At 35.4% G+C, this 15,118-nt stretch overlaps 2 protein-coding genes and 2 pseudogenes across 2 annotated transcripts; 3 read left to right on the top strand and 1 right to left on the bottom strand.

Moving 5' to 3' along the window:
• The first annotated feature begins 11 nt into the window (after positions 1 to 11).
• Positions 12 to 502, top strand: LOC111035785 (annotated as a pseudogene).
• Positions 503 to 550: 48 nt separating this feature from the next.
• On the top strand, positions 551 to 1,424 carry LOC111035834 (annotated as a pseudogene).
• Positions 1,425 to 7,089: 5,665 nt separating this feature from the next.
• Positions 7,090 to 8,337, top strand: LOC111035793. Its single transcript, XM_022317573.1, has one exon. It carries the CDS (start codon positions 7,090 to 7,092, stop codon positions 8,335 to 8,337), a length of 1,248 nt encoding a protein of 415 aa, XP_022173265.1.
• A 123-nt stretch (positions 8,338 to 8,460) lies between these two features.
• On the bottom strand, positions 8,461 to 10,082 carry LOC111035820. Its single transcript, XM_022317605.1, has 2 exons — positions 8,912 to 10,082; positions 8,461 to 8,855 (listed from the first exon to the last, which is right to left on the bottom strand). The coding sequence occupies exon 1, from the start codon at positions 9,778 to 9,780 to the stop codon at positions 9,091 to 9,093; it is 690 nt and encodes a 229-aa protein (XP_022173297.1). The 5' UTR covers positions 9,781 to 10,082; the 3' UTR covers positions 8,461 to 8,855; positions 8,912 to 9,090.
• Between the last annotated feature and the right edge of the window lie 5,036 nt (positions 10,083 to 15,118).

The raw sequence follows: 15,118 nt of genomic DNA, 5'->3' as shown, positions 1-15,118 counted from the left end.
ACGGATGGGTGATGTCACAGTACATGCCATATGGTGGTTTTAAGTGGGTCAAGCCTTCGCTAGATGGTCTAAGTGATTTAAACGAAACATCTCCTATCGGTCGAATATATGAAGTTTACGTCAAGTATCCGGTCGAACTACATGATAAACATAATGCCTTACCCTTCCTACCTCATAACAGTGTTCCATCAGGTTCTAAAGTAAAGAACTTCATGGCAACACTAGAATCGAAAAAAAATTATGTAATACATTATCGAAACCTACAACAAGCTATAGCCAACGGTCTCAGAGTCGAAAAAGTATTTTTTTTTTTTTTTACATCTTTACCGATTTTAACATATTAATTTTACTATAGGTGCATAGAGTAGTTTAATTTAATCAGTCAGCTTGGCTGGCTGAATATATCAATCTCAAAACAGAGTTGCGTAAGAAGGCAAAAAACGACTTTGAGAAGGATTTCTTTAAGCTGATGAACAATGCTATTTTTGGTTTGTTAATATAAATCATAACTAATCCTCGTTATATTAATTTCATTTGTCTAGGAAAAACGATGGAAAGCGTAAAAAAAAGAATTAACATTGAACTGGTGTCTAGTGAACAGCGACTACAATAACTTATCAACAAAACAACCTTTAAACGCTGTACTACATACAACGAAAACCTACATGCGGTTACGTTAGAAAATAAAGTCATTAATTTTTGTAAACCTATTTATATTGGTAAATATTCACTTTAAATTGCATATTGTTAGATTTTAATACTTCAATGGATTACAGGTTTTGCTGTGCTAGATATTTCAAAGACCTTGATGTACGATTATCACTATAACGTGATGAAAAAACACTATGGCGATAAAATTGAGCTGATGTACACTGACACCGGTAAACTAACAAATTCAAAAAAAAAAAAAATAGTGATATATCATTAATAATATTGTTATCGTAGATTCACTGGTATACTACATTCAGACCGATGATTTTTACAATGATCTGGTGAATAATGCTAACTTGCTCGATCGAATGGACACGTCAAATCTACCCCAGGACCATCCGTGCTACATTGCAGAGAGAAAAAAGATTCCCGGGCTATTTTCTGATGAAACAGATGGGTGCATTATAAGAGAATTTATAGCCCTTCGAGCAAAGTCCTATGCATACATTTTGGATGACGAAGAAAAAATCAAAGCGAAAGGCATCCGAGGTCATGTTATTAAAAATCACATGACATTTGAAAATCATAAAAAGTGTTTATTCGGTGACACTGACTTGGATTTTTACCATCAAAATTTCTCCATTCGATCATTCAAACACCAACTTAATACTATAAAAATGAACAAATTGACATACAACAGTTTTGATGACAAGAGGGTTATCATGGAAGACATAGTGCATACTTTAGCTCATGGACATTACTCCACTAAGTAAGATTAAAAACAATTTCTTAAATTTTTATACTTATAATATTTTTAATTTTATAGGGAAGATGATTGGACTGAATCTGATTTTGATGTAGAAGCTGGGGGACGTGAATGGACAGATTTTGACAAAGACTTTATGAGAGACCTTCTTCGGCACATGACTGAATAATTTTAAATATTTGAATATAATTTGTAAATATTTTTATTACCATGTTATATACTTGAGATAGATTAATATATTTTGTAAATACCATGTACATTTTAAATGAATAATTTGTATATGTAATCTATAACCTTGTATATATATTATATATATATTTGTATTGTAAATATTTTAAATATCACTTGAATAATTTGTATTATTGTAATCTATAACCTTGTATATTATGTTATCACATATATTATGATGCCATAAAAATAAAAAAAAACAATGTTAAAATATAATTATTGTTATATTTTTAAGAATTATTCACAAACCACTTTCTTATAGCAAATACTTTATAAAATGTACATTGTTTAGGATTAAAATCCATATGGAAAATACAACAAGGTAGAGTTTCATCATCACATATTTTATCCAAACGAGGGCAGCCCAAATCTTCGATGTTGATGAGTGCGACGTGTGGTATATACTTTATAAGAACTTGTTTTTTCTGTTCGCCTTTGACGTAAATGCAACCAAACTTTAATGAATTCAATATTTTACCGAGTTCTTCATACTCGATATCACCGTATTCTATAGCTAGTTGATGGTAATTACGTTCCAACCACTTGTTGGTTTTACGACTCTTATTGTCCTGCATCGAGTTTGAATGTTTTAAAATCCAATGTTGAGTCGCCCATGTTGCCGTGTCTACTATAGACATTTCTTTAACCATGTATTTATTGTTGACACCAAGTACGCATTGCATGTCCAAGATGGCTGAAGACATTATTGCTTGTCTTTATAATACGTTTCGATATTATTTAGACGGCTGAGTATAGCAGGTATTATGTTTTTTAACACTTCTGTACTTTCTTTGATTAATTGTAATGATACTTCACCTCTTGTCATATGCTCAGTTATTTGTATACATGTCAATTGTATCGCTTCTACTTGTTCTTCTTGAATTTGAATGGATTTATGATTTTCTTCAAGTAAATGCTCGATTTTATCTAATTTAGACGAAAACGATTTGTTCGACTGTTCGAGATTTGAAATAATTTTTTTTGTTTCGCCAGACTGAGAACTACCAAACACGTTCATGTCTATAGCTCGACTGACACTATTTTCTAATGTCACTTGTATTTATCCAGCTATTGTGTGTATTATCGAACCCGAGCCATTTCACAAAAATTTGCTTCCCCTTCTTACGTATAATTTTCTCGACCAAATAGTCATTCGGATAGTTTGTTTTCAATATTTCTTCTGAATAAAAGCAACCGGCAATCGGTTTTCCAGTATAATCTTGTAGCTGATAAGTAGTAGGTAATGTTTCGTTTATTTTAATAATTTTAAATATTTCTGTAGACCAGCTCGGTAAATATCCTTTTGCAAATACACCTTTATATGTGCTTATACGAACGTTATCACCAATGTTAAATTTAATTGTTCCATTAACAATTTTTCGTTGTTTAATTTTGACTGACGTAGGATTAGCATCAGCTTGCACTGGTGTCATTCCTATAGTCCTATGTTTTGAATTATTATATTCCTTAATCAATGAAGGTAAAATAGATAACCATTCGTGAGAGCCACGTGCTGTAAACTCTCTAAACATTTTTTCTTTCAATGTGCGGTTGAAACGTTCTACAATACACGCTTTCATAGTACTATAAGTCGAATATTTATGTATGTTGTGCTTCTCCATCAACGCGTCGAATGTAGAATTGTAAAATTCTTTACCGTTATCGAGCTGTAATAGTTTTGGTGTGCGTTTAAGCAGAATTTTAGACATTGCGCTGGAAACTTCTTTAGCAGTTTTGGATTTTAACGCTATTGCCCAGGCAAACTTTGTGAAACAGTCTATCACACATAAAATATACTTGTACCCTTTATTTTTTTTCGAATATGGTATCATTTCGACCAAGTCAGCTTGCCATAGATCATTTTTGCCGTAAACATTAACTCTACGCCGTGTATAATTTTTCCTCGCTGGTTTATGTAGTTCGACTGCGATATCTCGTTTAGACATTTGGAATATGTTTTATTAACCCGGCTTCGCTCAATTCTTCGAAAATTTATATTATTTCGTTCGAAACGCCTGTATTACCAGCTGCTTTTGACGCTAATAGTAACCGCAATCTTTTGACTAGCTCGTTAGGGTCGTTCCAGTAAACTAAATTATGTTTTTGTAATTTCACAGATAGCCCACTTCCAGAAGGAAACAAATTTTGGATTATATCAGTAAATTTATTACCACCTTTTTTATTTTTCTCGTCTGCTGTGAGATGGGCTGATGTTTGAATCAATATAGATTTATATGCATCTAAATCGTTTTTGGTGTATAATTTAGGATTTTTTGAAAATATTAAATTACCAAGTCCTTGTGTTAGCGGGTAAGACAGGTCTTCAATAGTCAACGTATTGTTGACGAGATTAATTTCTTTTTTACCTAAATGTACACTACCATTTGCTCGTTTTTTTGGTCCGTACGTCTTGTCTATATCATAAGATTTAAACCAATCATTTATTTTAAAAGAATCCTCAATAGTATTGCCTTCCTTAAGCTCTATAGTATCTCCCTTAAGTTCTATGGGTGGTGTTGTTGGACTTAAATGTTTTATTTTTTCCAATGGTTCGATAATCGGACTTAACGTTTCCTATACTAATGAACGAATATCGGCTTTGCCGTGTTTTAATGCTGTATACTTGCGTTTGATATTTTCTTTGGCTTTAATCAGTTCTCCGAGTACTTCACCGCTAGCAGCCATGACTGTGAATGAATCATTTCCATAATGACAACACTTTATACAACGACGAATGTGTCAAATCCATGACGATATTGACCGTTTTCACGTTCACAGTCTTTGTTTATCACGATAAACTCAAATCTACCCAGACGCCAACATGAAGTGCAAAAGTCTTTTAACTCTGAGTATGACATATCACCAAAGCAATACTCATTGTATACATGCTTTAAATTAGTCTCATCTTGTTTGAATAATACAATAAAATTAGCGTTATCACGCAAAAGTTGTTTTGGGACTTTTGAATAACTCTGAGCCAGATAGAATACATCAACTAAATTATGACGACCTCTGGAAAAGTAAGTTCTTGCAATCTTTTGGTTTTCAGTGATAATATCGTCAAAAATAAATACAGAGTTCGGTAAAGCTTTCTCAGGTTCATTAATTTGCTCATTTTCATAGAACGTAAATAATCCAACATCAGTGTCCGATAATATTTCACTTAGCATTCTATATTTGGGTTGATCCAATGTTTTTGAATATATGTATACGTTGTGGAATCGTATTCCGTTTATATTGGTTAGTAAGGTAAATATTAAATTAGTTTTCCCACAGCCGGAAGGACCCACAATAAGCGCGCGTATCGTATTAGGTAGAAGCGCACCATGTCTATGCTGTTGAGCAGTTGTAGGTGGGTCCACGTTTTCAACTGTGAGTTTTATTTCTTGCTTGACGAACTTCATTATAAATAACTGAGCAACGACGAGAATGTTATCAGTACACGATGTCACTCGCTCGAAGAAGCAACAAGAATAAAGGCGCTGGGCTCATAAACACGCTTATAAATAAATTACCGTTGGAAGTTCACGTGCCTGGTAAGTCTAGAATAATGAATCCGATATTCTCATAATAATAATATTTCTTTGCAGGTTATCAATACTGTGGACCTGGTACAAATTTAAAAAAACGATTAGCTCGCGGTGATAAAGGTATAAACCCACTAGACTCTGCTTGTAGAGACCACGATATTGCTTACGAGAATAGCAACTCTATCGCAGATCGTAACAAAGCCGATTTTATATTAGAGCAGCGAGCCTGGGATAGGTTCAAGTCAAAAGATTCGAGTTTAAAAGAAAAAGCTGTGGCTTGGGGTGTGACTACTGCTATGAAAGCAAAACGTAAAGTAGGTGGCGGTTGTGGTTTTAAAGCAGCACTTAAAGCCACTAAAAATGTTATAAAGAAAAATTTCGGTGAAAAAAACTTGATGAAATTGACTAAAAAATGTTTAGCCGTCGCGCGAAAAACATTCAAAACTAAGAAGACTAGGGTTCCACGAACAATAAATATTCCGAAAAAAGGCGGTGTGCTACCACTCATACCGATTTTCGCCGGGTTGTCAGCTCTGGGAGCCCTAACTGGCGGCGTAGCCAACGTTGTGAAGGTCGCCAATGAGTTTAATAGAAACACTCCTTCGCATTTAGGCAAAGGGCTATATCTCACTCCGTATAAAGGCAACTCATACAAAATAGAAACACCACAAAAAAGTGGTGGGGGTGTAAAAGCGAAAAAATATAGAAAGTCAAAAAACTAATTGCCACGTTACCCAGTAGAGCGTTGTACGATTACGAACTTATAAAATATGCTCGCATGATGAAAATACCTCATTTCATCGGCGTTTTTACCAGAGATAGGTTATCTAAACGTCCTAAACGCCTAGAATCAGCGATTATTAACCTGGATACGAAGAAAGGTACAGGAACGCATTGGGTAGCGTATAAAAAAATCGGAAAAAAAGTCGAATATTACGACAGTTTTGGAAATTTACCTCCTCCAATAGAAGTACAAAAATATTTTCACGGATGCGATATACGTTTCAATTACAACAGTGAGCAGAAATATAATACTACAAACTGTGGACACTTGTGTTTAAAATTTTTATCATGTTCACATTAACGTTAAACGGAAACTCTAGTGAGTTGTCATGCGAGATCTTTCCTCCGTTGGAAGTAGAAAATACTGCACAGATTTGCCTTTTGAGTTTACAGACAAATAATTCTATACCAAACATAGAACCTGGTTGTAATACTATTGCCTTCCGTAATTTGATCAATGAACGTGAGTACGTAATCATACCTACGGGGACGTATGAGTTGGATCAGTTAGAGTCTATTATACAAAAAATGATGCCCGACTATGTCAGTATGTTTGAATTAAAAGCAAACAGCAGGACATTAAAGTGTATGATATCGTGCAGTCATGATGTTGATTTAGGAGTCGAGAATAGCATAGCGAAATTGCTAGGTTTTAGAAATGTACGATACACTACTGGTGCTACTCATGAATCTGAAAATATTGTCAACATAATGAAAATAAACTGTATAAAAGTAGAGTGTAATTTAATCACCGGCTCATTCTGTGACGGAGCACCGAGCCAGATCATACATGAGCTGTATCCTACTGTACCTGTGGGATATAAAATCGTTGAAGTACCTAGACATCCAGTTTTTTATGGTCTCAATACGACTTCAATAACTAAAGTAAATATCGTGCTAAAAGATCAGAACGATTGTCTGATTAATCTGCGTGGTGAACCGATAACAATTCGTTTACAAATAACGCGTGGATATGGCACTCAAATTTAATATAAAAAGAGCTACAATCAAAAAACCTATCAGTATACCGCCTGCCGTTAAGAAGTCTACATCGCTAGCAGCGAAGAAGTACAAACCTATCCAAACCAAACTCACGAAAAATAATTTAAATTTTCTTCGTTCTTTACAATGATGGATGACTCATATTTAGACGTGACGGCCGACTATGTCGACGATTGTAAAATAACTCAAAAGAGTTACCATTCGTTCACACCGTATTCAAGCTCCGCTTTATCATACAATGAAGAAATTAGAATTAATGTTCAGAACATGGATTCTTACACTTTGCCGTGTGAGAGTTATATTTTCATCGAGGGTAAAATAAATAAACCTACCGATGCAGTGGGGGAAGTTCGTTTTTCAAATAACGGATTGGCATTTTTATTCTCTGAAATGCGATATGAAATAAACGGAATAGAAATACAGAAATTGAAATCACCTGGAATTGCGTCTTGTTTGAAAGCATACTGCTCATATACTCCAAACGATTTGAATGCATTAGAGAACATGGCTTGGGACTCGGCAATGGATAGTGAAGATAATAAAAATTTTATGACCAATAATATATTTTCCGGATGTATTCCTCTAAAACATGTATTCGGATTTTGTGAAGATTACAAAAAAATATTACTCAATTGCAATCAGCAACTGATTTTGAATCGTGCATCTACCGACCTTGATGCGATACATGTTGTGGGTGAAGGCGCAACCGCCGCTGTCGATAAAAATAAAAAAATTACAATTGAACTGACTAAGGTGACTTGGAAGATGCCTATTATCAAAGTCAGTGATAAAGAAAAATTAAAGTTATTGAAAGTATTAGATTCTCGTAAAACACTATCGTGCGCGTTCAGAACCTGGGATCTCTGTGAATATCCAGTGCTCCCTAGAAATACTTCTCATTCGTGGACAGTAAAGTCTAGCAGTTTGCTCGAAAAACCAAGATTTGTGTTGTTTGGACTACAAACAAGCAGAAAAAACAATATCGAAACTGACGCTGGACGATTTGATCACTGTCAACTAAAAAATCTTAAGGTGCACTTAAATTCTGAGGTGTATCCATATGAAGACTTTCGAGCTGATTTTAAAAATAATACCACCAGCATACTCTACAAAGCTTATACAGACTTTCAAAAATCGTATTACGAAAGAGAGTATTGTGAACCATTATTATCAAAACATATTTTTCAAAACTATGTGCCAATCGTCGTTGTTGATTTGTCGTACCAGAATGATAACGTTAAATCATCGACCGTGGACCTACGAATAGACTTTGAAACCGACACAGTTATTCCAGAAAAGACTGCAGCTTATTGTTTAATACTACATGATCAGATTATAACTTATAATCCGTTTAGTGGAGATGTTAGAAAATTGTAAACCTTGTATATATTTTATAATTTTATACCTTGTATATACCTTGTCTTAAATATAAATTGAAAACCTCATTGTAAAAACTTAATCTAATAAATAAAAAAACTTGTTTTTAAATATCACGCTTGTTTTTTTTTATTTTACACAAAATTTATTTAAACAACATCATTCAAACAGTTTGCATTTCGCGTTCCGTTTTTTCTTGGGCTTGCCGTCTGTGAAGTCGAGAATCGATGGCGAGTGGTTAAAAGACGTTGGACCGTCGTTTTCGTCCACTGCAATGCTCGTTTCAGGCGCTGTATACCACGGAGGGGACTGAGCAAAATTCTCTGGATCAAAATATGGGGGAAGAGTGTCTAAGAATCTCGTTGGTGGATTGGTAGAAACATCAATATTCTATACAAATAATAATTTGTCAATATATATTTATTTAAAAAATTAAATGTGAGTATTACCAATGACTTGGTTGGTGCCCATGTCGCCTGTGTTAAAAATTCTTCGATATTACGATCCTCGTCAGCTGCCTATAAAATTAAAATTATTAATACTTAAATTATTTAAATTTATAAATCGTAATTACTCGTGACACTGAATAGTCATCTTCTTCAATAGATAGCATTGGGGATATACTTGAGTATTGAGGCGGCGAAATGAACCTCACATTCGGAGTCAGTGAATAATTATAAAATAATAAAATATGTATTGTATTTTTACGAGTGAATAAGTTTTAAAGACTTACCTCTGGAGACATTTTTCCGCTCAACGTTCAGCTAATTGTGAAGAAGCATGCATTTTGAGTTGACTGATGAAATTGACATCATTTTTTGGAATTTTTGAAATTACTCTTTCGTCGCTTATATGTTTGATAAATGTGACCATTTCTTCAGGTGTTTTTGGTGGTGAATCAACTTTGGCGGATTCAATATCAATATAGTTCAAAAACATATCGAATTGTTTTATGACAACTGGCCGTATGATGGTTGACTTTCGAACGACTGTTTCAAATATACACCATTCTAAATATTGCAATTTCATTAAATCTGTACGATTTAGCAATACTCGACATCCATCTTGTGTTTTTGATTCGATGACAAGCATATTTTCCCCTTTATACAGCATACTAGATAGTGAAATAATTTCTGTTTCCAGAAATAAATTTCGCTTGTATTTTTGAGGTAGGTCGAGTATAAAAGATAGAATGTTCCCCATAAGTGAGAATATACGTCTTATAAAATCAGGTGGCATATTTACATATCTCGAAGGAGTGATGACTTGTACTATGGTGTTTAATTCATCTGCAGGATCAAGTCCTACATTCAAAAACTTACGGCCGGTGAAGTCAAGTATAAAATTACTGCAGTCGATGAGATCCGCGGGCGGTGCTGGAGGCACATAAGTGAACGTCTTCTTTTTGTACAGCGCAGCGTTGTTGGCGATAGAACCAGCCATGATTAAAATTATTTTTTGAAAATAAAAACACACTCTTTAAAATCACTGAAATATAAACGTCTTGTCGCTAGAATGGATGTTCAGCTACTAACGAATTTGATCTACAGTATGAAGTGAATACCATTGCTTGCGCTAGTGTCATTGGCTATTAAGAGTTCGCGACATCCTGGCGACCGGTAGGGCACATTAAGAAGACATTTATTTGTGATTATTACTGCCATTTGGCAGGAAATGTCTTTCGATCACTAATGTCCAGGTGGTGTGTGAATATTTTATTGTCAATACGTCTATCAATATAAATGGTTTTGATGTGTGTAGTATTTTTAATTGAATAAGGATACCATAGAGTTCTAAGTATGCAGGTGCAAGCTATATATATATACATAGCGGCTACTAAGAGTCGGCTAAATCATGGTGCCAAGAGCGAATATGATATTTTATATACAAAAGTTATTAATGTGTGTTATTCACTAATAGGCATTTTAATATCGTTAGTGTGCGACATTCTGTCGACCGGCCGGGCACAATCGCATCCTGGCGATGTACGTTCTTAAGGTATTAATATAAAACATATATTAATAAACGCATAAACATTCATAGAGAGATAAAAAAAAAAAAAATATTAAGTAGAAGTATAAAACATATATTAATAACAATACATAGAGAGATAAAAAAAAATTATTAATAAATAATTTTAGAAATAATAATTTTGTTTAATAACATAATTTTATTTTCTAATTTCTCTAACATAAATTCGAATGTATCACCCGTCAAGTCATAAAATGATAAAATCATAACTGTAACCATCTTCCAATCAAATCGGCTATTTCTAGCATCTTCTGAGTTGATTTCACCCATTCTTTCCATTTGTGTTATTCTCCGACCTCTGTATAGTATTTGCATAAATATGTAGTGTTGTGTATGGAGTAATTTTGAGTGAAAAAAAATCTTCCTTAATATTATCAATACAATCGATGATACAAATGTAACATAGTTTTTGATATCATAAAGAATCAATTGAATGTTGTTTGCAGTTTAGTAGACAATTGCTATATAAATAACATGATGGATATTATGTTAACCGGCATATAAGTTCTAATAATGTAATGACTATTGTGCATGATATACATATACAACACCCAACCATGTGAATTGAATGCAATACTGCCAGTATTTAAGAGTTACACCTAGTGTTAATAAATAAAAGTGTATTCATGTGGTGAATGTGAATGAATAGTTAAATCAAAAGAGTATTGTGTGAAATAGTCATTAACAAACCCGCAGGTATATTTTGCATCCTGTGTTGCGGGTTGATTGGATTTGTGTCGTAGATGACCAGATCGAGGTTTCTGGGCGGACGACAGTCGTCACCAACGAACACAGCCGCGACTTCATTTGCGGTGGGCAGGTTGTATCGCCGCTGATCTCGGGTCGCATCAGCGACGAGACGCATTGTAATTGGCCTAGGACGCACGCCTACGGGATCGGCGTCGGCTAAGTCTCTTTCTGCCTGCCACGCCTGACGCATATTCCTGGAAAAAATGAGATGCTAAAATGTGCAAGTATATGTATATGACCCAAAATGTATTAATGCTATTAGTACTATGTCAAAGACTTATAAGGAATTACGTTAGAACAATAATAAAATTGAACATTGTGCAAAATTGTGTACAATTCAACAATTTATGTTCAGTCATAAACAGCCAAGCCCTATTGTTTAATAGTATTCATTCAAGTAATTCAGTAACGATAGTGGGTTAGGTTAGGTTAGGTAGTAGTAGCAAGAGTTTCAGTAAATTCAACAATAGTGCAAACTGTGTTTGATGTACACCGCAATATCATTAACATAGTAATTATCTTATACAATAAAACAATATACATAAATGAGTGTCTGCAGTTGTAATGAGGTTAAAGAATCATATACAACAGGCACGAACAATTGCAAATCATAAAAATTATTGACCGAGGTTGACTAATTCATATTTGCAGTCTTAATGAAAGCAATGGTCTACGTAGTACGTGGAACACCAAATTAATAATTTGCATGTATTATTTCATGTCATTTAGTTTACCCACAATATTGTAGCAACAGTTAAAGTTAATACTTTGTGTTAATACAATTAGTTTATCGGTTAAAGTATGACAAATAATGTTTTGGATAGTTTAGTATTATTTAAAGCATACAACAGCCAATAGGTAAAGAGAAAGGTACCTCTAAAATGTATTTATTCCATGGGGTTGTTTGATTGTGATTCGCTGTGTAAGTAAACACAATAGTTTTTGAATGAGTTTTCTTACCTAAAAGCTAATGCGTACGGATTCCTCTCCCGCAGCATAGTGTCCAAGTCAGTCATCACACTCTCTGACTGATCGTGTTGATTTCTCTGTCTTGCCATGTCGAGTCGGCGGGCGTTGGCCTCCTCCGACTCGATGAAATACAACTCGCAGTATCTCGTCTCTTCGCGGTTAACGGCCACGTCGTTGTTGGTCCGATAATACGCTTGCCTCTGGAGCATAAACACCGTCGGTCCTCGCCCTGGCAAACGTCTGGGGCTTAAGCTGCTGGTAAACGCCGCGAATGCCAGAGCGTTGTTGTACCGACGGATGTCCGTTCGGTATCTACGGCTGTCCTGTGAATCGGAAATCAACAAATTCATCAACAGATACGGGGCAGGAAACAATACACGGTCAGGGGGATGAGGTGACCGAGTGGTCTGACGCGTCCGCTGCGACGCAGCCGGTCGCTGTTCGTTCCTTGGCTACCGGGCGGCATTTTTCTCCGGACAAGTCGCGTTGACCGGAGAACAAGTGCTGCCATCCCCCACCCCCGGGGCATGGCAGAAACCTACGGGTGCCCCATTCGAAATTTTGCCAAAAACAAACACACACGTGTTCCCCCCTACCGTCCCAAAATATACAATACAANAAATTCTGCCAAAAACAAACACACACGTGTTCCCCCCTACCGTCCCAAAATATATACAATACAAACAAACCTACAATACAAATCCTACTACAGCTAATGGCCTCAGTTGCCGAAGCTTAAGATCAATAAAAAAAAAAAAAAAAAAAAATACACGGTCACCTGTAGCAGTCACTTGGCCATTGTTACAGCACGCGGAGAAGGGACCCGCGGTCGTACGCTCGTCGGGGAAGTGACGGGCGTCACAGTGCTGACAGACAGCAGTCAACGCGCCCACGTGTTGACGCTCTGGAAGCGGGTGTGTCACTCCCGCTGGCCGGTCGATCATGGGCGAGCGCTCTCCGGGTCGTTCCACCAGAACACCCGCTGGAATCGGTCCGAACTGTAATTCAATATATTATAATTTTTTTTCTATGTTTCGTAATAAATAAGACCTATTTACTGACCTCTTCGTCGACGTCGAGCACGTCGGCAAACTCGAGTTCTGCTCGAGCTTCGTCCATCCAAACTTCGACCACTTCCACGCCCTCGTCCTCGTCGTTCACCAGGACTTCGACGACCTCCATGGCCTCCCCCCAGTCGACCACCTGGACTTCGACGACTTCCATGTCATCCTCTTCCTCCATCATGACGTCGATGATCTCCACGCCTTCCCCCTCCTTCTCAATGACCTATAAGTGAAGTCGAATTAAGAGTGGAAACAATTTCATTTTAATACATATCATAATGTAACTATTATTAAACCAGGAATTAACATATCTCAGTGTAGTCAGCACGAAACTATGTTTAATAAGAGAAGTCAGTTGTTAAAGATAAAATGTTTTCAATAGTGAATAAAAATATAATATAGTGTTTACAGTGATCCAGTATAACATTGCAAATTGTAAACACAAATATTGAATGCCGTTTAAAAGTTTGGCATTGCAGTGTGCAGGTTTATTGAAATAATAAAGATATTATAAGGTAAGGACTTTAGTTACAGGCCAATTAATTTTAATTATAAATCAAAACTTGAAGTTTAAAAAGAGGGCTGTTCTCAATAACGTTATAATAATTGATTCAAACGTTGTATAGGTGGTGTATGTGTTAAGTGAATTCGTTAAATTATATTATCCGAACTCCATAACTGGATAATGAAGTTAAGTTTATGTGCTGTAGAATATTTATATTATGTGGTTTTATAAAATGGTTTGAATTGTACAGCTATATCTTCTGTATTGATAATGTTTGCTACTTTGCTGAGTAACCAACTGACAAAAATACACATTTAGTTTAATTTGTATGCTGAATACAATGCATTAACTATATAGAATAAATACTAAGAACTGTGTAAGAAAACATATTAGTATTATTGTGCTCATTGGTTGTGATATAAGTGGAAATAAAATTTAAACGAAAGTCTATTGTAACCTGTAAATGGCCGTGGACACTGTGAACACTGAATCGGTGAAATTTCATGTTAGGAACCGTGTAATAAAAGGTATAAGTGTTTTGTTAATTTGTTAGAGGTACATTTAAAAAAAGCTAGTTTAAGTAACTGTGACTCTACTCATTGTGTGTGTGTGTGTGTGTGTGTGTGTGTGTACTGAAACATAATTCCACACAGTTCTACCCAAACAACATTAATATTCACAGGTGTAACAAAATATTCAATTGTAAATTGTGTTCATTTCCAGCAGTAGAACAACACAAATAAGGGGATATACGGTGTGGTTCAAGTTATTTTTGAATGAATAAGAATTAAGAAGTACCTATAACAAAAAAAAAGAAGAAATTCACCGAAAAAAGTTTCATTGGTCGTGTGCTCATACATCTTTGGGTGCTGATTCGATATGCGCTCTACTAACAAGTTTCTGTTTCGGTATGCGCTCTACCAACAAGTTTCTGTTTCAGTATGCGCTCTACTGGAAAATGTCTAAGTCGGTATATTTATATTTTATTAATGATTCTTTATAGACAAGTGTCTGAGTTGGTATGATCTACAGTCGGCATACGTCGTTTTGACTGAGATTTATTTTATATTCATTCAAAAACGATTATTCACGATCTGAATGTCTTCTAACATGCGAGAAAAAGGTCCGGACTGTCTTGACGGTAAAGTCACCAGGAATAGTCATCAATATGGGACTGCAAATGATTAAGAAGAACACCCCTAATTTTCTTCAAAAATTTAATTTTCGAGTTCAACCATGACCTCTCAATGTTTTGAGTGTGGGCTCCTGTATTTGCATCGACATATGAGATTTGGTGATTTACCGTCTTGTAAGACACCTATATGCAGCCCATTCATCAGAATGAATTTCTGATCCTGCCTCGCATTCACGTTCAATTATTGGTAAGAGTGTTTCTCGATCCCGTCGATGTACATAAAAATAACGGCAATCATTTCCATTTTTTAAACCAAATGCCCAGGGG

This window comes from Myzus persicae, unplaced genomic scaffold (genome assembly GCF_001856785.1).
Source record: "Myzus persicae strain clone G006 unplaced genomic scaffold, MPER_G0061.0, whole genome shotgun sequence".
In the NCBI taxonomy this organism is placed as follows: domain Eukaryota; kingdom Metazoa; phylum Arthropoda; class Insecta; order Hemiptera; family Aphididae; genus Myzus; species Myzus persicae.
This window is presented reverse-complemented; position numbering and strand designations above follow the sequence as displayed.

Bases quoted from the DNA above. Each gene is read 5' to 3' on its own strand.
- LOC111035793 (XM_022317573.1), top strand. From the start codon at position 7,090: ATGGATGACTCATATTTAGACGTGACGGCCGACTATGTCGACGATTGT.
- LOC111035820 (XM_022317605.1), bottom strand. From the start codon at position 9,780: ATGGCTGGTTCTATCGCCAACAACGCTGCGCTGTACAAAAAGAAGACG.